Raw genomic sequence first — 21,560 nt, forward strand, 5'->3', positions numbered from 1 at the left:
TTAGTGGTAGTAACTGGTATTTAAGTGCTAACTTTATGCCAAATGCCATGCTAAGCACTGAGTTGATACAGTGCAACCACATCAGAGGCCGTCCCTGTCCCACGTGGAACGCACAGACTGAGGAGGAGGGAAAACAGGTTTTTAATCCCCATTTTACAGGTGAGGAAACTGAGTCACGGAGGTGTCCAGTGAACTTAATTGTATTAACACATGCCATTAAAGAAAAAGAGATGCCCAAGGTTATACTGTGAGCAAATAGAGCCCAGGTCTCCCGATTCCCAAGTCCATACTCTTTCCCCCAGGACCCGCAGCTTCTCATTCTTACGTGCGACCTCTGCTGAGAAATGGATTCCTCCCGAGGTGCTGGGTCAGGCCACCAAAGCAAGTGGAGTGCTTGCGGTCTGATAGCTAAAAGAAGGAAGGTGTCATAGTCCATCACAGATTGGAACGTAGTGAGTTAGATAAGTGGAGCGACTGTCTGGGTGCCTTTGAAAGTAAACATATGCTCCTGTGAAAAGTTCTCATGTTCTCATGAAATTCTCATGAAAATTGCTCCTGTTCTCATTTTTACATTGATTGTAAATGCTAAGCTCTCCGTACTCAGCCGCTTGTCTCGGTTAAACGGGAAATTAGGGAAAATTAGAAAATGTCCTTGGGGCGAAGGAGGAAAGTGTGCCACCCGGGTAGCAGATGATGATCCACCAGAGCTGATTAAATCGCCAATGTTCGGGTCCGCAGGTCCCACAAAAGCTAGAAACACCGCCAACGATATCCCCGTCACACAATTTCAGAAAATGATTATGGAATACCTTGTTTCAGTTAAACTTCTTCAATGCTCAGTTTGCCTTTTAAAAATAAGGGAAGCATTTTATAAACAAGTGAACTACAAAAGTAATAGCTTAAAATAGTAGTGCTTGTGCTAAACCAATCTGTTACAGCCTCTTTGCTCGTGGTGCAAAATGTGTTCTTTTTACAGTATGCAAAGTTTATATATGATTAGTTTGCAAGAATTATTTGTGTTTAATAATTAATTTTTTTTTAACTTCACAGAAATACAAATACCAGGATGAAGATACACCACCCCAGGAACATAGCTCCCCACACATTTCCAATGAGGTTACAGGTCCTGAACTGGTTCACATCTCTGAGAAGAACCTGTCAGAAATCGAAAATGTCCATGGATTTGTTTCACACTCTCATATTTCACCGTTGAAGGTAGAGCATCATCTTGTTTGTTTTTATGTATTTACAGTGTTTGAAATACCTAGTAACTGCACTTAAATTGTTTTGCAGATAAGCAGAACTTAAGTTTGTACTGTTTTGTTCTGTAGCTTAACCATAGGAAACTGCCTTTTTTTATTAGATCGCTGATCATGGCTGTTGTTGTTGTTGGTTTTTTTTTAACATTGGTGTCATTTCAGTGGTTAATATTTTTCATCTCTTGGTGGAAACCGGTACATTCAGGTCTTAATTCTTTGAACATCCCCCTGTGAGATTTTCAGAGTGAATCATTTTGTTTCGGATTCCTAGGTTTAAACATGTCATTCTCAAACAATAAACGACTTTCTCCATATCTTTTGTGACCCGATAGGGTAAGCGACTCAGTCATCTGAGTTCTGATTCTTCCCATTCCCTTTTGGTAAAGACAAGCAGGAACTTAAAATAGCACTTGAAGCGTTTCTTATATATAGAACTACTCTTCTACACTTGCCCACACTTGTAAAGTCGCTCCAAGATGAAGGTGAGGCTGGTTCTGTCCGCCTCCTCTGTCAGGGCCCGTAAAGCCCAAATGTCTCAACCCCGGACCGCCCTCCCCAGACCGACAACTCTCGAGAACTGTCTGAGAGTCAGAAGCGACTGTGTGGTAGTGTGGAGAAGCAGGGTGGTGTAGTGGATAGCGCACGGGCCTGGGAGTCAGAAGGTCATAGGTTCTAATCCTGCCTCTGCCACTCATCTGCTGTGTGACCTTGGGAACTTCGCTTCTCTGGGCCTCACTTCCCTCTTCCGTAAAACAGAAATTGAGACTGCGAGCCCCATGTGGGAGAGGGACCGCGTCCACCCCGATATGCTTGTATCCACCCCAGCGGTTAGTACAGTGCCTGGCACGTAGTAAGCGCTTAACAAATACCATAATCGTCGTCATCATTCTAAATCCACCTGCAGAGAAAGAAGAGAGTCCTTATCATAACCCGAGTCCTCTGAAGGTGTGAGACTAGACCGTGGACGTGTTCACTTTAGTGCTCCTTTCTTTATCGGGATGGACAGTAAAATGGCTGTTGGACCACTTGAATGTGTCTGTTATGTTATATTGTACTCTCCCAAATGCTTAGTACAGGCCTCTGCACACAGCAAGCGCCCAATAAGTACAGTCGAGGGGTGTTACAGGTGGTTTTGCCCTGCCCAGTGTAGAAGTAGCTTTCACCTTCCTGCCTCTGAGCCAGGAGGTCTGTCTCATACTGGCCAGAATGATATTTTTCCCCACCCGATCTGCCTGGATTATAATTTTTATCAGCCAGGTTTTGGCCCAGTCCAAAAAAAACACAACAAAACCAAACTGGAGCAGAAGTGGAGCCGATATAGAACTCTGGGGTTTGTTTCACCTGGTCTTAAGTAGAAATGCTTGCTGCCGGCTCTCTTCCTGGGCAGTCCCTAGGGGAAAATACCAGAAATGGTCATTTGATATTTTCACATTATTTCAGAAAACTCAGATCGACAGATCTTTTGTTCAGAATTATACCGCTGGATAAAAGGAGAAATAGAGGTAGAAGCAGCGTGACTTAGTGGGTAGAGCATGGGCCTGGGAATCCGAAGGACCTGAGTTCTAATCCTGACACCACCTGTTGTCTGCTGTGTAACTTTGGGCCAGTCAGTTCGCTTCTCTGTGCCTTCTATCTCATCTGTAAAATGGGGATTAAGACTGTGAGCCCCATGTCGATCATGGACCGTGTCTAACCTGATTAGCTTATATCTCTCCCAGCGCTTAGTACAGTGCCCGGCCCATTGTAAGTACCTAGCAAATACCATAAAAAAAAAAGGGTAGAGATCCAGGTGATTAGAAAGGAGTGACTTTCCTTTTCAGAACAACCCCTGGCCTGCCTTCCAGAGGCACATTTGTTTATCGTAAAGTGTAGGGTTTATGATCAAATAGTACTATTTCTGTACAGCAGAGGGCAGCATGGGATTTTCATTTCCAACTCTTTATCGTAGGTTTCAATTGCCTTATTGGATATTTATGCGCAGTTATATTTTGTCCTCGGACTCGAGAACAAGGAACATCCAGAGAAATATTTAGCATTATCAGTGGCCCCGAGGCAGGGTGTCGATGGAAAGCAGTGGCTGTGGATTTGCAGAAGCACACCCCACCCCCTGGACTGCAGATCCAGGAGAGAGAGAGAGAGAGAGACACACACACACACACACACACACACACACACACACACACCCACCCACCCCCCCCCCCAATCTCTTTTTGTTCTTCCCTCTCGCTCACTCTCCTCTCCTTTACCTAGGGCTTGTTTCTGGACCACCGTACTATTTTTATTTCCAAATGTTCCTGTTTCCTTTGTCCCTGATTATTATTATTAATAATAATAATGATTTGTTAAGCGTTTATTCATTCAATAGTATTTATTGAGCGCTTACTATGTGCAGAGCACTGTACTAAGCACTTGGAATATACAATTCGGCAACAGATAGAGACCATCCCTGCCCAATGACGGGCTCACAGTCTAATTGGGGGAGACAGACAAAAACAAGACAACATCATCATGATATATAGAATCAAGGGGATGTACGCCTCATTAACAAAATAAATAGGGTCATAAAAATATATACAAATGAGCACAGTGCTGAGGGGATGAGAAGGGAGAGGGGGAAGGAGCAGAGGGAAAGGGGGCTTAGCTGAGGGGAGGTGAAGGGGGGGAGGGAGCAGAGGGCAGAGGGGGAGCAGAGAGCACTGTTCTAATCGCTGGGGTAGATCCAAGGTTATCAGGTTGTCCCATGTCGCGGGTCGAAAAGCTGCATAGCCAAGGGGCATTCTATTGCCAAAGTACTCTTGCCAAGAGGTGTATCCTACCTTGGAGCATTTCCGCACAGCCCCCCTGGTTCAGTCGTTGCCAGGATTGAGAGGGCAGTTGGATGGAACCATTTTCTAGAACTTGGGCATGGAATGAACTATTCAAATTCCATGTAAAGATTGGATTGGGGTGTGTCTGCAATACAGGAAAATTGTGCATGGCGATTCTCCTAAGGCAGGCTTTCCCCATTTAAGCGAAAAGTTTGCAAGAAAGAGTAGTGTTGTTAGTGTAAAAAGACCAACTGGAAGATAATATATTGAACAGGCACCCAATACTGTGCGTTGTGTGTTGGAAAAGGAGTAAATTGGAAATGGCAGTATTAAAATGTCTTTGATGTTTCAGAGTTGGGGCAAAGAAATATTAGCTTTTTCCAAATCTTAAAGCATTTTGGTAATTCTTTAGACCAGGATTTATTATGGGTGATCGCAAGCTCTTGAGTCAGTATTGTGTTAAAAGTGAGCTGCTTTAAATGGAAGAACCGTCGTTTAAGAATACGTTTGTAATTACAGTTTCAAGTATTGAATTAAATTAGTCTCTTTTGTAGAATGTAGGGAATGTAGTCACCCCACTTGGCCAGAAAAGTGCATAGATGTTCTAAAATCAATTGTAATACTTCAAAATGGGCTGCTTTAAAGCACTTGCAGAGGTAAATTCTTCATTTCAAACAAAATTTCTTTATGAAAGCAAATGCTTTCAACTAATAGTTTGGTCCACTAGAGGGTGACCGTACAAAGGGGAATTTGAGTTTTGAGTGTATTTTTGCAAAATGAGGTGTTTTCCCATATCAGTTTCAAGTAAATATATTTTTAATAAAGGGAATTGTGTAATTTTGATTGTCCAGGGAGACCTTGAATGGCTTAGCAAAGGAGCAAGGGACTCGGGCCTTAGCTGTGCAGCGCCTAGCCCCAAGCAGCTGTCAATGGACATATTATTCATCCTTAATTTTTTATTCTTTTTAACATTTTCTCTCTCTTATAAGTTGATTTTTCCACTTTTCAAAGTCTTTAAACACTTTAGAATGTTTACCTGGTAAAATAGATTCACCTGGAGGCTGTGGTTGATAGTCTTCTGTATTGGCTAAAGTGTGATACCAGACAAAGGTAGTAGGTATGTGCCGTTGTGTGTTCCGTGCCACTACCACATTGTGGTGTGGAGTGGGGGTTGAAGGTGCTGATCGATCAGTGTTATTTATATAGAGCATTTAGTATGTGCCCACACATATCGACACCCTCAACACCACCCTGTCCACTAAACTCAGCTCCCTCACTCCCCTGTCCCTCTGATCATCTCGTACCACGAACCCGCAACCCTGGATCACCTCCACAGTACGCTTCATCTGCTCTTGTGCTCGAGCTGCGGAGCCCTGCTGGTGGAAATCCAGACATCCAACCGAAATTCATCTTCACCTGCTTAAATTCCACCCTCTCCTTCTTCCAACAACTATATTTCTCCTTCCTAATAACTCCCATGCCCGTTGCCCCCTCCAGCTGTTCCAAATGTTTAACTTCCTCAGATTTCCTGCCGTCCCTGTCCCCGCCATCTTTCCCCTAATGACGTAGCCACGTATTTTATCGATGTAATGGAAACCATCAGGCGTGTGTTCCTTAAAATCTCCTGTGCTTCTTGCTAGTCTCTCCCCTCTTGAACTCCCCCAATATTCTCCGGGATATCTTAAGAAGAGATCTGTCGCCTTGTCTCAATCTGCCTCCTCCACCTGCACCTCTGATCCCACCCCTTTATACCTTATTAAAAGACTTGACCGCTCCCTCCTTCTCTCCCTGACTTTCATCTTCATTCAATCACTCAGTCGTATTTATTGAGCGCTTACTGTGTGCAGAGCACTGTACTAAGCGCTTGGAATGTGCAGTACAGCAACACACAGAGACAATCCCTGCCCGGCAACGGGCTCACAGTCTTAAAGGACCATTTATTTTTCAGTGGCATCTTCCCCACTTCTTTCGAACGTGATCACGTGTTCCTCATCCTAAAAAAAGCCTTCCCTTGACCCCATAGCTCCCTCCATCTCCCACCTGCCATTCCTCTCCCAAACCCCTTGAGAGAGTTGTTTGCATCACTGTCTTCACTTCCTCTCCTCTGATTCTCTCCTCGATCCCCTCCAGTCTGGTTTCTGGCCCCTTCACTCCGCAGAACCAACCCTCTCTAATGTCACCAGCGACCTTCTTCTCACCAAATCCGATGGCCTCTACTCCGTTCCGATCCTAGATCTTTTGACACTCCCTTTGACACTGTGGACCACGTCGTTCTCCTTGAGGCATTATCCAGCTTTGGCTTCATTGGAATGGCCTCTCTTAGTTCTCCTACCTCTGACCGCTACTTTTCAGTCTCTTTTGCTGGCTTCTCTTCTGCCTCCCACCCTTTGACAGTGGGGGTCCTTCAAGGCCCAGTTCTGGCTCCCGTTCTTTTCTCCGCCCGTCAATCGATACATTCCCACTCCCTTGAGGAACTCATTCGCTCCCATGGCTTCAACTACCATCTTTGCCCAGATAACCCCCAAATTTACCTCTCCGTCTCTGACCTCTCTCCTTCTCCGCAGTCTCAGATTCCCTCCTGCTTTCAAGTTTTCTCTACCCGGATGTCAATCGATCATATTTATTGAGTGATTACTGTATGCAGAGCACCATATTAAGCACCTGCCAACACAACAAACTAAGCATCTCCAAAACGGAGCTCCTTATCTTCCCACCCAAACCTTGGCCTCCCCTTGTCCCTCTCATCTCTGTAGGCAGTATCCCTTCCTAACTCACAAGCCCCTAGCCTCGACTCATGTCTCGGATTCAACCCGCATATTCAATGTGTCACCAGATCCTGTCGGTTCAACCTTTAGAACAGGACTGAAATCCACCCTTTCCTCTCCACGGAAACGTCTACTATGCTGATGCAAACACTTATTCTATCCTGCCTCAACCTCTGTATCAGCTTCCTTTCTAATCTCCCTGCTTACTGTCTCTCCTCACTCTTGTTCATACTTCATTCCGCTGTCCACTATATTTTTCTAAAACTCCGTTAAATCCACATCTCCCCACTCCTCAAGAATTTCGAGGGGTTGTCCATCCACCAAGTCTTCAAGTGGAGACCATTTACCATCGGCTTTAAAGCAATCAGTCAGCTTGCCCCTTCCTGTGTTACCTTAACTGATCTCCTAATACTGCCCAGCCTGAAAACTTGGGTCCTGTAGCACCAGCTTCCTCGCTGTGTCCCGATCTTGTCTATCTCACCGCCGACCCTTTCCCCACACTCTCCCTCTATCTTCAAGCAGCGTGGCTCAGTGGAAAGAGCACGGGCTTTGGAGTCAGAGGTCATGGGTTCGAATCCCGGCTCTGCCACCTGTCAGCTGTGTGACTGTGGGCAAGTCACTTAACTTCTCCGTGCCTCAATTCCCTCATCTGTAAAATGGGGATTAAGGCTGTGAGCCCCACGTGGGACAACCTGATTCCCCTGTGTCTACCCCAGCGCTTAGAACAGTGCTCTGCACATAGTAAGCGCTTAACAAATACCAACATCATCATCATCATATATGCCAGGCCACCACTCCCTGCACTTTCAAAACCTTAATATGGTCACATCTTCTCCAAGAGACTTTCCCCTCTTTCCCCCTTCTCCCTCTCCCTTCTGCGTCACCTGTGTATTTGGATCTGTCCCCTTTGGACACTTGATATTCACCCCTCCCTCAGCCCCACTGGACTCATGGTCATGGGTTCTAATCCCGGCTCCGCCACTTGTCAGCTGTGTGACTTTGGGCAAGTCAGTTAGCTTCTCTGGGCCTCAGTTACCTCATCTGTAAAATGGGGATGAAGACTGTGCGCCCCACGAGGGACAGCCTGATCACCTTGTATCCCCCCAGCGCTTAGTAAGCGCTTACCAAATACCAACATTATTATTATTATTATCATATACACATCCACAACTTATTTGTTTATATTAATGTCGGCTCCCCCGCCTCTAGACCGTAAGCTCCTTGGGGACAGGAAATGTATCTGCCAACTCTTTTGTATTGTACTTTCTCAGGTGCTTAGTACAGTCCTCTGCACGGAGCAAGCCCTCAGTAAATACTATTGATTGATCCCTGGTGGGCTACTACAAAAATCTCCCACCTCCTGATAAGCAGGGAGTGCAGAAAGAGGGCAGGGAGGACAGGAGCTCCGTGGGGACCCAGGCCCTGTTTGACCGTCAGGCCCTACAGTCTCCCACTGCTGATCTTGCTGGTAGCAGACTTTGGGGAGAGTTTTCAGGCGATGGTGGTGGGGGGAGGAGAAAGGGGGTGTGCACGGGCAACATCACAGCGTGGCCCAAGGCCCCCAAACAGCATTTTAGTTTGAGGCTCTCTGTGTGGTCAGGAGAGATCCCTTTAATTCACCCCCTCTCCCGGCCCCGCGGCATTTTATGTACGTATCTATTATTCATTTATGTCATCTGTCTTCCCCTCTAGACTGTAAGCCCGTTGTGGACAGGGAATGTGTCTATTCATTGTTACATTTTACTCTCCCAAGTGCTTATTACAGTGTTCTGAAAGAGCGCTAAATAAATACAATGGGTTAACTGACCGAGTACCCCTTGGACTTGTATTTCAGGGAGCAGAGGATGCACATTGGAAGCAATGTGTTTTACCTCAGCCCTAAACCCGCAAGTGTTTCTGGAGCCGCTGCGTTTGCAAAAATGCCCCGGCACCCCTGACAGAATAACGGCGCCGTGAATCCCAAGCCCCAGGGCTACTGACTTGTTTTCCTCTCTCGCCCCAACAGAAATTAAACTTCAGTAGATATATGCCAGCCTCCCCCTTCTTTTGTGTAAGTCTCAGAGAGCACACTCTAATTTTATTGTGAGATTTTCTGTTAGGCAGACAGTTGTTAAATTATGCAGTATTAAAACCCAAATGAGTGGATACCGTATCTTTAGGTACAAGGAATATTAGCCACACAAATGAAATACTGTAGAAATTCCTCCTTGAGAAGCTAACCCCGAGGAATACCAACCAGAACGTTGCCCTCCATTCCCTATTTACTTTTTCCGTTGCTTGACAGCTTTCCATTATATCCATCATCAGCAACATCACCTCAATTCTTTATTTAAGTGTACCGTGAAACCCAGAGCACTATTTTCGGTACAAGAGAAATTAGAGCTAACTAAAAATCCGGTTTTCAAGGCATTTTCGATCTAACAGGAGGAGACCACAGATGTTGAAAATGGCAAGAAAAATTCCAAAAAACTTTTGAAAAGATTGCATAGCACTTTAGGAACTGCTCTCCAGCATTCTGAAGATGAAATTTACAGTCTCTGCGGTCTGAACTGAGTGTCCCCGCCCTCCCAGAACATTAAAATTTTAAGGAAATATGCCTAGGGTGCTTTCTTTGTGTTGAAAGACTGTGGCCAGTGAGGGGTTGGGGGAAGAAAAAGAAGGCAACTAACATTCTTGTCTCTCTCTTCCTCTCCTCCCTCCCACCCCCCTTTCAAAGTTTTCTTTCCTCATCTCTTGCCCCGACCTCTTCCTACGCCCCTCCCCACCCTCCTCACCTCCAGGGATGGACAGCACTTAAGACAACAAGATAGTGCAAAGAACACCGCTGTGTGCTGTGGTTTTCTTTGCTCTTCCCAGGCCTGCAGTGCTCTTATCGTTCATTTCCCAAGTCGTGGGGAAAGGAGGCCCGATTGTTGAGCTTCTCCTTCCACTGTGCTGGACTTACAGAAAAGCTGAGCATCCCTGAACACGGTTTGCTTTTTCGGTCAGTCAGGTGTACTTCATCGCCGATGCACATCTCCTCCAAGAGGCCTTCCCAGACTAAACCCCACTTTCCTTCATCTCCCACTCCCTTCTGCGTCTCCCTGGCTCGCTCCCTTTACTCTTTCCGCCTCTCCCAGCCCCACAGCACTCATGTACATATCTGTCATTTTATTTATTTGTATCGACGTCTGCTTATTTGTGTGGCTGTTTGCCCCCCCGCCCTCCAGAGTGGGAGCTGGTTGTGGGCAGGGAGCGTCACGCTTTATTGTTGAATGGTACTTTCCCAAGCTTTTAGTACAGCGCTCTGCACACAGTAAGCACTCAAGAAATATGATTGAATGAGCGTATGCAGAACATACAGCAGAGTCCCTTCTTCACGTGGTGGTGGGAGTAAAAATTTCGCTTCCAATTTGGCGGCTGACGGATCTGGAGGGAAAGATGATACGGACCTTATTGCTTCAGCCTCTTGATCCGTGCACTGGAGCGTCCAGTGGTGATTTTTCACGAGCCCACCTTTAGATATCCCACTCTCCTTACAACCATCATATGATTGCTCAGTTTTCTCTGCTTTAAGTAAAGATTCCGAACCCTTGGCTTCAGGGCTTTCCACCAGTTAATAATAATGTTGGTATTTGTTAAGCGCTTACTATGTGCCGAGCACTGTTCTAAGCGCTGGGGTAGACACGGGAATCAGGTTGTCCCACGTGGGGCTCACAGTCTTAATCCCCATTTTACAGACGAGGTAACTGAGGCACCGAGAAGTCAAGTGACTTGCCCAAAGTCACACAGCTGACAAGTGGCCGAGCTGGGATTCGAACCCATGACCTCTGACTCCAAAGCCCGTGCTCTTTCCACGGAGCCACGCTGCTTCTCTATACCTCATCAGTCTCTGAAACCTATTTTTGGAACCAAAGAAGTGGCTCTCTTGGGGTCAGAAAGATGTCTTTTGGGCAAATCACTTTCTGACAGTTTTTCTAGTGAAATTATTTTATAACATTTTGTGAGGAATAAATAATAAATGATCGAAGAATTGAGCATGCCAGAGTCAGTTGTAGTGTTTTTAAAAATACATTAGGATTAGTATCACTCTGTTCACATCCATTTTAAGCTAGATAAATAGTTAATTCTCATTGTAGTACTATTTTTATGCCCTTGGAGTTTTTAGTTTTAGGAGGTGTTTTAAAATATTTTGTCACCAAAAAGGAAAGATTAACAATGGAGAAGCAACACAGCATAGTGGATAGAGCACGGGCCTGGGAGTCAGAGGGTCATGGGTTATAATCTTGGCTCCTCCGCTTGTCTCCTGTGCCACTTAGGGCAAGTCACTTCACCTCTCTGGGCCTCAGTTCCCCCATCTGTAAAATGGGGATTGAGACTGTGAGCCCCATGAGGGACAGGGACTGTGTCCAACCCAATCTGCTTGTATCCACCCCAGCGCTTAGTACAGTGCCTGGCACTTAGTTAAATGCTCAACAAATACTATAAAAAAAAGAAGATAAGATTTTTTTTCTGCTACTGTATTGCTGCTGTATTTTCTGCTACTGTATTGTCTGAATAATATCTGACTTGAATTTTAAACGAATGATGGTATCTACTAGTATTTATTGATTGGTATATGAAAGCTTTCAAAGTTTCAGTCCAGTATTACTTTGTATTTTGGTCGCATCTAGAAACTATTTTACCATACTTGATTATGCCGAACTTTGAATCATAAGATGCTAAGTGTTGTTATTTTGTAGCTTATTCATAATGCATGGTATGAAGAGGATAGAGTGCACTCAAATATTTTATTCTTATCAGATAGAAATTTGGAGGGGACTATAAGAACTCAGGTAGAGTGTTATGTAAAGCACTGAAAATAAAGCGAATTAAGGTATTTATGTTAAACTTTCTAAAAGGGTTTCCTAAAAAGCCAGATATTCTTCCAGAGTGAGTAGGTCTGTGCTTAAAATTTAGTTGAGGCAATGGAATGTCTCATCTGTAAAATGAGGATTAAGATTGTGAGCCCCACGTGGGACAAACTGCTCACCTTGTATCTACCCCAGCGCTTAGAACAGTGCTTGGCACACAGTAAGCACTTAACAAGTACCCTAATTAGGGAAGCAGCGTGGCTCAGTGGAAAGAGCCCGGGCTTGGGAGTCAGAGGTCATGGGTTCGAATTCCAGCTGTGCCACTTGTCAGCAGCTGGGTGACTGTGGGCAAGTCACTTAGCTTCTCTGTGTCTCAGTTACCACATCTGTAATATGGGGATTAAGACTGTGAGCCTCATGTGGGACAATCTGATTACCCTGTATCTATCCCAGTGCTTAGAACAGTGCTCTGCACATAGTAAGCGCTTAGCAAATGCCAACATTATTATTTATCATTTAATGCAACTGCCTGGCTTGGGGATGTTGGGAGGGAGGTCTGTCCAGCACAGTAGCCCGTAGCCGCAGCCGGCTAGGGTTCCTGCTCTTCGGCTATGCCCGTATTGCCTGGGCCACCTGGTCGTGTGCGTGGCCTAGAGGACGGCACTCGGGAAAAGGTCTCGCAGCTAGGTGGGCTCTCTCCACGGTGACAGAGTTAGCAGTTTGGGTCACCATTCCCACAGCATGGACCTCACTGGGCTCCAAGAGGTGCCCAGGCTCCTCCCTGGAAGTTTTTGTTTAGTCACGGAGCGTGAACAGCACTCGATCTCATTTTATAGCACTGTCGTTCTCATTTATTCATTTACCAATTGGCACATATTGTTATTTTTGGTCCTAATTTAGCTTTTGGCCAGCTCCATGAGATAGTTGTCTCCTAATTCTTCCCTTTGAAGTAGAGAGATTTTCCTTCCAAAAAGTAAACGCTGTGGTTTTTATATTTACCAGGTAAAATGAAAAGAAATTGAAGTTAGGTAAAATTTTCGAAACAAAAATAGAGCCTATGTGCCGGAAGAGTTTTGAGGATTATCTCTTCTCCAGGTACTGGCATTAGACATTGAGAAAGAGGTGGGGAAAAGCTGGAAAGAGGAACTGAATTCATTCATTTATTCAGTCTTATTTATTGAGCACTTACTGTGTGCAGAGCACTCTACTGAGTGCTTGGAAAGTACAGTTCGGCAACAAGTAGAGATAATCCCTACCCAACGGGCTCACAGTCTAGAAGGGAGGAAGGGGGGACTGAATTAACACTCCTGTCGACTCCCGATAACCTTTAGAATAATTTTTGCCTTTTTAGAAATTTAATTCAATTGGCAAATTACTTAGAGGCTGAAGAAACCTTTAAAGAAACTCTGGAATGTGCCGGGGTACCCGCTTTTCATTTTGAACACAAGGGTGAATTTGGGCCTGGGGAAGGGAGGGGAAAAAAGGGAGTAGGAAGAAGAAAGGAGGAAAAGGAAGCAAAAAGTACTCAATGGTTCTGCCATCTTCTCCCCCTGCAGCGTTAGGGTTTTTGTTAGGTGCTAAAGCTGGACATGGCAGGCTCGCTCCGGGGGAGAAGTAGCGGAGGAGGAAGATCTGGGGCTGCCCGGACATACTGGCTGAGAGCAGCCAAACCTGTTACCTCGGCTTCGGAGTCCCTCAGGATGGGGCTCATCCGCTTGGCAGGCATCGGATGGGCACCGCCACGGTGCACGTGCCCCGTCAAGCAGCACAGACGCTGCTCGGACGTGCGGCCTTTCAGCCGTGCTTACCGTGGAAACGCCTTAGGGCGCCGCTGGGCTTTTCCCTGGAGCGCTGGATCACCGGGCAGCCGGGCGGGCAGATGGCCTCTCTTCTCAGGGTCTGGGCGAGGCGGCAGAGAGGAACCGTCTATTCCCCAGCCTCAGGGAGAACGAGGAGAGGAGCAGACGTTTAACTCACCCACACCAGGCTGGACACCGTGACAGCTCTGTCTTAGCTGCAAGTCACATCTCCTCCCCGGGGCCTTCCCTGATTAAACCCTCTTTTCCCCGGCTCGCTCTCTCTGCTGCATCCTCTGTGCACTTGGATCTGTGGCCTTTGGACATTTTGATATTCACCCCACCCCTAACCCCACAGCACTTATGTATATATCTTTAAATTGTATATTACAAATTACCTCTCTATTCCATATTAATGTCTGTCTCCCCCTCTAGGCTATAAGCTTGGTCAGGGAATATGCCTGCTAATTCTGTTGTAGTCTTCCATTGTACGTAGTAGAGTTAGATACTTTTTCTCCCCCTCTCAGTGTAGTGTACTCAAAGGTTGGCTAAGAATTTCTGTGTAAATAAAGGACTGGAGACAGATAAAAAAGTTAAGGTCTTCCCACTGTCAGTTAAATTATTGCAATAAAAAGTCTTAACCTTTTTTCAAGAAAGCAAATGGATATAAATATGATCGAAAAAGACATCCTTGATGGGAGGGGAGTTCAGAAGGGCCAGAGATGCTCAAGATGGAGTTACCCTGCTCTTTGATGCTTTAAGAAGGAAAGAAGCCTGAGTTGGGACAATTCTTTCCTCAAGTTGAAAAAGCAAGACTATTTTACTGCCATACCTGTACTAGGAGAGCCAGAAACTAACCCCACGGAAATAGAAATATTAAGAGGAGAATACTGAGAAGCAGCATGGCCTAATGGAAAGAGCATGTAGCTGGAAGTCAGAGGACTTGGGTTCTAAATCTGGTTTTGCCATTTGCCTGCTGCGCGACCTCTGGCGAGTCTCTTATTTTCTCTCTAACTCAGTCTCTTCAACTGTAAAATGGGGACGTAATCCTACTCCCTCCTACTTAGACTATGAGCCCCATGTGGGATAAGGACTGTGTCCAACCTGATAAACTTGTATCTTCCCCCATGCTATTGAAGAGTGCTTGACACATAGTAATCACGTAACAGATACCATGAAAAAACAAACCAAAAAGAGGAAACTAGCCAAGGAGACTCTCCCGTCTCTAAAATCTACTAGCTTCCTGGATTTCTTTTTTGTCGGAAAATGCTTTGTTATTAAATCTCTGTTCAGCGGCCCAGACAAAGAAATCTTGAATCATGCCAGCTTGATCATCTCAATCCTTTGATTAGCCCCCCCCCCCCACATTTAGAGTAGTCACAATGTTCTCATTCCGGGACCCAGACTCGTTTGCATCTCCTGCAGAGAGATCTTTCCCTTTCTTTGTCCTTAACCCTCTGGGGGAAGACGTCGTACCAACCATCGTGAGGGCCTACAGACAAGTGGAACCCAGGTTCACCCCCGGTCTATTAGACCCCTCTCCAAAACCCCCTGAAGTAGGGGTTGAAAAACCGTTGAGCCATATGAATTCTGCAGTAGAATGGTGAGTTAACTGGGATACATTTTCCAATGCAATCAACAAGTGTTAGAAGCTGTGAGGGATGCCTCAAAGAGGTCAAAAAATCTTCAGGGCCATGAACTCCTCAGCGAGGATGGCAAGCCACTTAGGGAATGTGATGGATTACCAAAGAAAATACTAAGTTCTTTGTGGGATTGCATATATCCTTGCTGAACAAGATTCTTCTGGCCTTGAGAACTTGGTGAGGCTTGTGAATTGCAGCTATCAACTATTAATTGGTATTTGTCAAGTGCTTACTATGTGCCAATCAAGTCAGACACCTGTCCCATATGGGGCTCACAGGGTAAGGAGGAAGGAAAAAGAGGTATTGAATCCCATTTAACAGAAGAGGAAACTGAGGCACAGAGAAGTGACTTGCTGCCCAAAGTCCCACATCAAGCAAAAGGTGGAGCAGGGATGAGAACCTAGGTCCCCTAATAATAATAATTAATAATTATGGGATTTGCTAAGCCCTTACGGGTCTGTGCTCTTAGGAGGCCACTCTGACTCTGATAAGCAGTCCTCTGTGTGTGTGTGTGTGTGTGTGTGTATGTCACAAGGATGCAGTTTATTAGAAAGTAGGTGGAAAACCTTTGGTAGGTATTTTCCCCCAGGAATTATCCATTTTTCCTTGTCCAGACAGAGAGACGAAATTCCACAAAGGTCAGACCATTTAATTGATTTGTCTTGTTCAGACAAGATGCTAACAAGATGGCTGAGTTATTCTACCCTGAGTATTGTTTAACATTTTCTACAGTCTCTTGGATCATGTATTAGAATATACTCAAATATATTGGTTGAATTGGGGGTGGGATGATGAATCAAGTGCTTGAATGTGCCCAGTCATAACTTGGGGCTAAACACCTACCTAGTTTAATATTTTAACAAACCCTGGAGACCTAGTAGAACTGGCTTTCCTCGCTTATAAATACAAGCACATTTAAAAATGTTAATTCTGTGAAGATCAGATGACAGAATTTTGTGCTTTGAGACTTTCCAAGATACATTTCTAAAATGATTCAATATTCATCTCTGGCTGAGTAATATATGTAATTTCAAGATTCATCAGTACTTTCAGAGGGATAATCTGCAGACTTCAGACGATGTTAATTTTAGTAACTCCTTTCCCCCCGATGTAATTGCCGAAAGCTTTCGTAAATAGATTAAAAACCAATATGTAGCAGAAAATGCCCGAGCTGCATTAAAAATGGAACTTCCCTCTGTCGTCAGGTCCTTGTTTCTCCGAGGAAAATACCTGCTGCCTAAAAAATCAATACTAATGACTCTCCATCCTGAAGTAACGTTTTGTGTTAGGAGATTGACAGATGCCTTTTGGGGGAAAAGGTATGAATCCAAGCCATTGCGGAAGGCTTTCCTGTCTTATTCCGTTCATATTTATAATTTATACGCAGTGAAGATGTCATTCGATTTTACCCCAGGCTGCGATTGAGACTTGGTGATTGTGCTACAAGGTTTCTCCACCCAGTGCATTAAAATCGAGCAGCCCCAAAGGGTCTTGCTAGTCCGGTGCCCGTGCAACCCTTTCTGTACCTGCTGAACGACCTCCCTTCCCGGATCCCAGTCGGTCTAGTTGTCGGCCAACAAAAGAACGGCAGCTTTTGATCCCCGACGAGCTCGGAGAAAGAATAGCCGTGAAAGAGCGAAGCGATTTAAATCGCTTTTTTTGACTCGAAAAATGAACACAGCCCCGTCAGACAAGTAACAAAGATAGAAGAACAGTCCAGCTTTGAGCCGGGAGGAACTTGCAGGGAGGTTGGTAGGGGGGTGGGGGGGGGGGTGGGGGGGAGAATGAATGTTCTGGGGATTTTTTCATTTCCCTGATGTGCAAGTGATGCTGCCGTAATTCTAGCTGCAGTTTTTTTTTTTTTTTAAACCGATCGTTCACCATTCAGCAGCTGGTAGAGAAGTAGAACTGCCTGGCAACCACCTGCAGGGCTGCAGAGATGAATTACATTTTCGGAAACAACACACTCCTGTACTCTCGAGCCAATCGAGGAGGCACCGCGAGCTCTAGCCACAGCTCCGTAGGCCCAAAGCAGAAGCACTGGGCAAAAAAGGGCTCAACAGATGAACTGCGGGCCGAGCCAGAACCTTCCCGCTGGCAGCAGCTGGTTGCGTTTTTCACTCGCAGGCACAGCTTCATTGACTGCATCTCGGTGGCAGCCAGCTCCGCCCAGGTAACCCTGCCACTTGTTGAAATCCTGTCTGTCCTTCTGTCGGTGCTTATTAGTCGGGAATCACGACCCTCCTGTCGGTTAGTTCCGATTTCCAAGAGACGGTAGGGGGATGTTTTCGTTCGCTCGTCCGCTTGCGTCCGGTGTCGGGAATGCTCCGAAACGTCTGCTTTACGGCCGGGTTTGTGAGATTTAAGCATGAAGAAGTAATGAGGATATCTTGGCCTTTTGGGCTACCCTTTTGGGGGCGGGGGGATTTGCTGACAAATACTCATTTGTGAACCTAGAGCGAAATATAAAGTCAGCCAGCCAGAGTTAATGTGCTAGCCATTTTTATTTTCAGCATAATGATGGGTGATTAAAATGAGCAATAAAGAATGTGCCATTTCAGATAACGTGGAAAACTGATACTTTTTTTAAAAAAGCAGATCGTTGCTGCAGATTGCAGCGAGGTCCGCTTTATTTCCGAAGATGAATTCAGTATAACGGCACTTTATTTTTTTGTACTTAAATCATAAGCATAGAAATGATACAGCTTGGAGGCCTGAATAAAACTTCACGGTGAAATAATTCTTTATGTTTAATGTCTGCTTTCGCTGTAGAATTAACCACTTGATGGATTGGTTATTTTAATAGTCTCCTTTGCCCGGAATGTTATAGCCAGGTATTTTGGATAAAATTCCTAAATGTCAGTTTACGGAGGGGGAGTGAGTTTGACTTGAAGAGAAAACCCAGTATTTTCAAGACACAGAAGAGACCGTAAGGATGGGTAACAACAGGAAGAGGAAAATTCCTAATTAGTGTGTGAATTTTGGGGTGAAGAGTGTCTAGTAAATATTTTTCTTACAAACTACCATTAAAATATTGAGCAATAGAAAATAGAACCAAAGAGGCTAGAAGGAAGAAAAAAACCCTCCAAAAAATAAGTTAAGGATGACTTGCTTTTTGAGGAAACTCTAATTTAGATATTTTTAGAATGATTGATGTAAAGATGGTCAAACTATAATTTTAGTGTGGAAAATGTGCTTAAATATTTTAATGAAGTTTATTTCCTCTAAGTACTGATTTTGGGAAAAAACATAAATTTGTAGAGATGCTTCAGTTCATCCTGGCCCGGCAGACCAGTGCTGAGTAAGAAGGTCTTATGCCTAAAAATGGATAGCTTGACTTGAATATTATACAATCTTTATTAAAATTATAACCTTTCATTTGCTGTTTTGGTTACCATGTGAGCAAAATCAGAACCTAGTGTTTTGGTTATCGTACAAAGAAAATCACTACTGGTTTTATAAAACCGGGAAAAGCACCAAACATCACTGAATAATTTAAAAATCATATTGGAGTACCTTTGACCTCTTTGCAAGAGAAGTAAGGTGTAAAGATTTTTAATTGAAGGGTCAGTGATTTTTTTTTTTTGCCTTCTAAAAAAAAATAATTTGTGCCTGCTTTTGTTCTTGGGAGAATGGTGGGGAGATGAGGGGCTTGGCTAAGTGGAATGAGGGTTGAGGGAGATTCTTGATCCTTGATCCTGGAGGGAATTGCCTTTAAGATTTCCACATGACACTAGGATTTTTCTTATTATGGTTGTGTTTTTAGCTGCTAAACTTCACTGATGTTTAGCAGTGAACAGACATCAGCACCGCCTCTTCGTCCCCATTCCGCTCCTGAATATGCCCAACGTGAGGGCCACGTTTAATAAGAGCTTATGAAAGTTGGCAAGGTCACAGCAGGGTTTGCCGCTTGAGGGGGTCTTTTCCGTGACCACAGTGTCACCACCCTACCAACCAACCATTAGAGAAGCAGCGTGGCTCAGTGGAAAGAGCCCGGACTTGGGAGTCAGAGGTCATGGGTTCGAACCCCGGCTCTGCCACTTGTCAGCTGGGTGACTGTGGGCAAGTCACTTCACTTCTCTGTGCCTCAGTTACCTCATCTGGAAAATGGGGATTAACTGTGAGCCTCACGTGGGACAACCTGATGACCCTGTATCTACCCCAGCGCTTAGATCAGTGCTTTGCACATGGTAAGCACTTAACAAATACCAACATTATTATTATTATCATCGATCGATCGGATTATTCCAGTTTTTCTCAGCATTCCCTGTGGGCTGTAGGGGGGACAGTCTGGTGGTTCCCCTTGAAAGACAACTCCGGGGCATATCCTGCTCCTGCTGGTAATAAGGTAGCCTCCCACTCCCGCTCCGCAACCCCAAACTAAAGCCCTACATTAGTATGCACCCCCATGGCGGTGTCATCGGCAAACGAAGATAAACCCCCGTTGGCAGGATCCGTGGTTTTTGATCAGCCCTTTTTTGGAAGCAGGACTCCCCTCGCTGTGGCAGGCAGCGGATCCAGTGGAAAGAGCACGGGAATGGGAGTCGGGAGGACTAGGAGTCGGAAGGCCCCATCTTTGCCATTGGCCTGCTGTGTGACGGTGCCCCAGTTGCTTAACCTCTCTGTGTGTAAAGTCTGGATAAGACAGCGAGTCCCGTGTCCCATCCCGTAACCTTGGGTCTTCCGGCTCAGCACGTGCCACGTAGGAAGTATTTAATAAATGCCATCGTTATTAAAAGGTAGGCTTTACTTTTGCACGTCAAGTTGGAAGAGACAGTCTTTCAGCGACACTAGTGCCCAGTTGAACTCTTTCTGTCCCCGGAATCATCTTAATAATAATGTTGGTATTTGTTAAATGCTTACTATGTGCAGAGCACTGTTGTAAGCGCTGGGGTAGATACAGGGTCATCAGGTTGTCCCACGTGAGACTCACAGTCTTAATCCCCATTTTACAGATGAGGGAACTGAGGCCCAGAGAAGTGAAGTGACTTGCCCACAGTCACACAGCTGCCAAGTGGCAGAGCTGGGATTCGAACCCATGAACTCTGGCTCCCAAGCCCATGCTCTTTCCAGTGAGCCACACTGCTTCTCATCTTTGAATGAGAAGGATGGCCGTGTGAAATTACACAATAGACACCTGGAGGGACATAGTTATTTGAATTTAATAGCCTAAGTTCACTGGAAGTTCACCAAAATACTTTGAAAACTAGATATGCCAGTTTGGTAATTTGGACTAATTTTGTTTTGTGGGGTTTTTTTAGTCCAAGGAAATGTGGAAGTGGTAGAATAGGGTATTCGGTTCTACGGCATTAATAGGATGATAATGTAAATTGGCTATCCTTACTCTTGAACTGAAGGAGAGACTCAAAGATCCAGCTATTCTCTGATTCTGTTTAGTTGCCTCTGATTCTATTTAGTTGCCATTGCTTTTATGAGATGTTCTTCCCCTTGACTCTGTTGATTGCCATTGTTCTTGTCTGCCTGTCTCCCCCAGTTAGACTATAAGCCCGTCAAATGACAGGGACTGTCTCCATCTGTTGCCGACTTGTTCATTCCAAGCGCTTAGTACAGTGCTCTGCACAGAGTAAGCGCTCAATAAATACTATTGAATGAATGAATGAATAATGCTATTGCACATTGTATTCCAATTTGGTCTTAAACAGCTCTCCCCCTAGGTGTGGGGTAAGGTTGTCCAGTTGAGGTTGACGTAAAGGTAAAGAATAATGGAGTTACCCTTTGGGTTTGAATTTAAATCTCCCTAAGGTTTCATTTACTAAGGTTGAGAAGCATTGCGGCCTAGTAGATAGACCACAGGCCTGTGAATCCGGGGTCTTGGGATCTAATCCCACCTCCACCATTTGCCTGCTGTTTACAGCTTCGAGCAAGTCAGTTTCCTCCTTCGTGAAATGGGAATTCAGTGACCATTCTCCCTTTTACTTAGACCGTGCGCCCTGTGTGGGACAGGGATTGTTTCCGAACTGATTATCTTGTATTTTCTCCTGCTGTTAGTGTGCAGTGCTTGGCACGTAAGTCCATAACGTACTATTACCATCGTTTTTATTATCCCTTGTGTTATTATCATTAAGTCAAAGAAAGTTGCGGGCTCCCACCGAAACCTTGTCATGTGATTGAGGTGAGGAAATAAATGGTGACAGTATTATCAATTTGAAAATCATTTAGAGCCCCCAGATTCTCCCATTTCTGAAGATCCTGTATTCCAGAAAGAGATTTGGATGTAATCTCTTAAATGACTTTCAGTCGAGAGAGTATTGTAGATTTGATTTTTTTGGAGGCCCAGTCAAACCACTAGTGATGCTGTTTTTATTACAAATTGCATTACAAATTGTATTACAGTTTTTATTACAATTTATTACAATTACAATTTGTCGAGCACTGTTCTAAGCACTGGGATAGATCAGTTTGTCAGGTTGGGCACAGTCCCAGTCCCACATAGGACT

General features: G+C 44.9%; 1 protein-coding gene across 7 annotated transcripts in view; it reads left to right on the forward strand.

Annotated features, from left to right (window-relative positions):
• Positions 1-21,560, forward strand: part of DLG1 (discs large MAGUK scaffold protein 1) — a 203,694-nt gene that overhangs the window by 78,387 nt on the left and 103,747 nt on the right. For 5 of the 7 annotated variants that reach the window (XM_029069103.2, XM_029069104.2, XM_029069105.2 and 2 more), the window contains one exon: positions 1,051-1,215. In XM_029069103.2, the coding sequence (XP_028924936.1) occupies positions 1,051-1,215 (165 nt within the window). Of the gene's footprint in view, positions 1-1,050; positions 1,216-16,959; positions 17,276-21,560 lie in introns of those variants that run through there. The other 2 variants (XM_007667100.4, XM_001512756.6) reach the window with 1 other exon arrangement.

This window comes from Ornithorhynchus anatinus, chromosome 7 (genome assembly GCF_004115215.2).
Source record: "Ornithorhynchus anatinus isolate Pmale09 chromosome 7, mOrnAna1.pri.v4, whole genome shotgun sequence".
NCBI lineage: Eukaryota > Metazoa > Chordata > Mammalia > Monotremata > Ornithorhynchidae > Ornithorhynchus > Ornithorhynchus anatinus.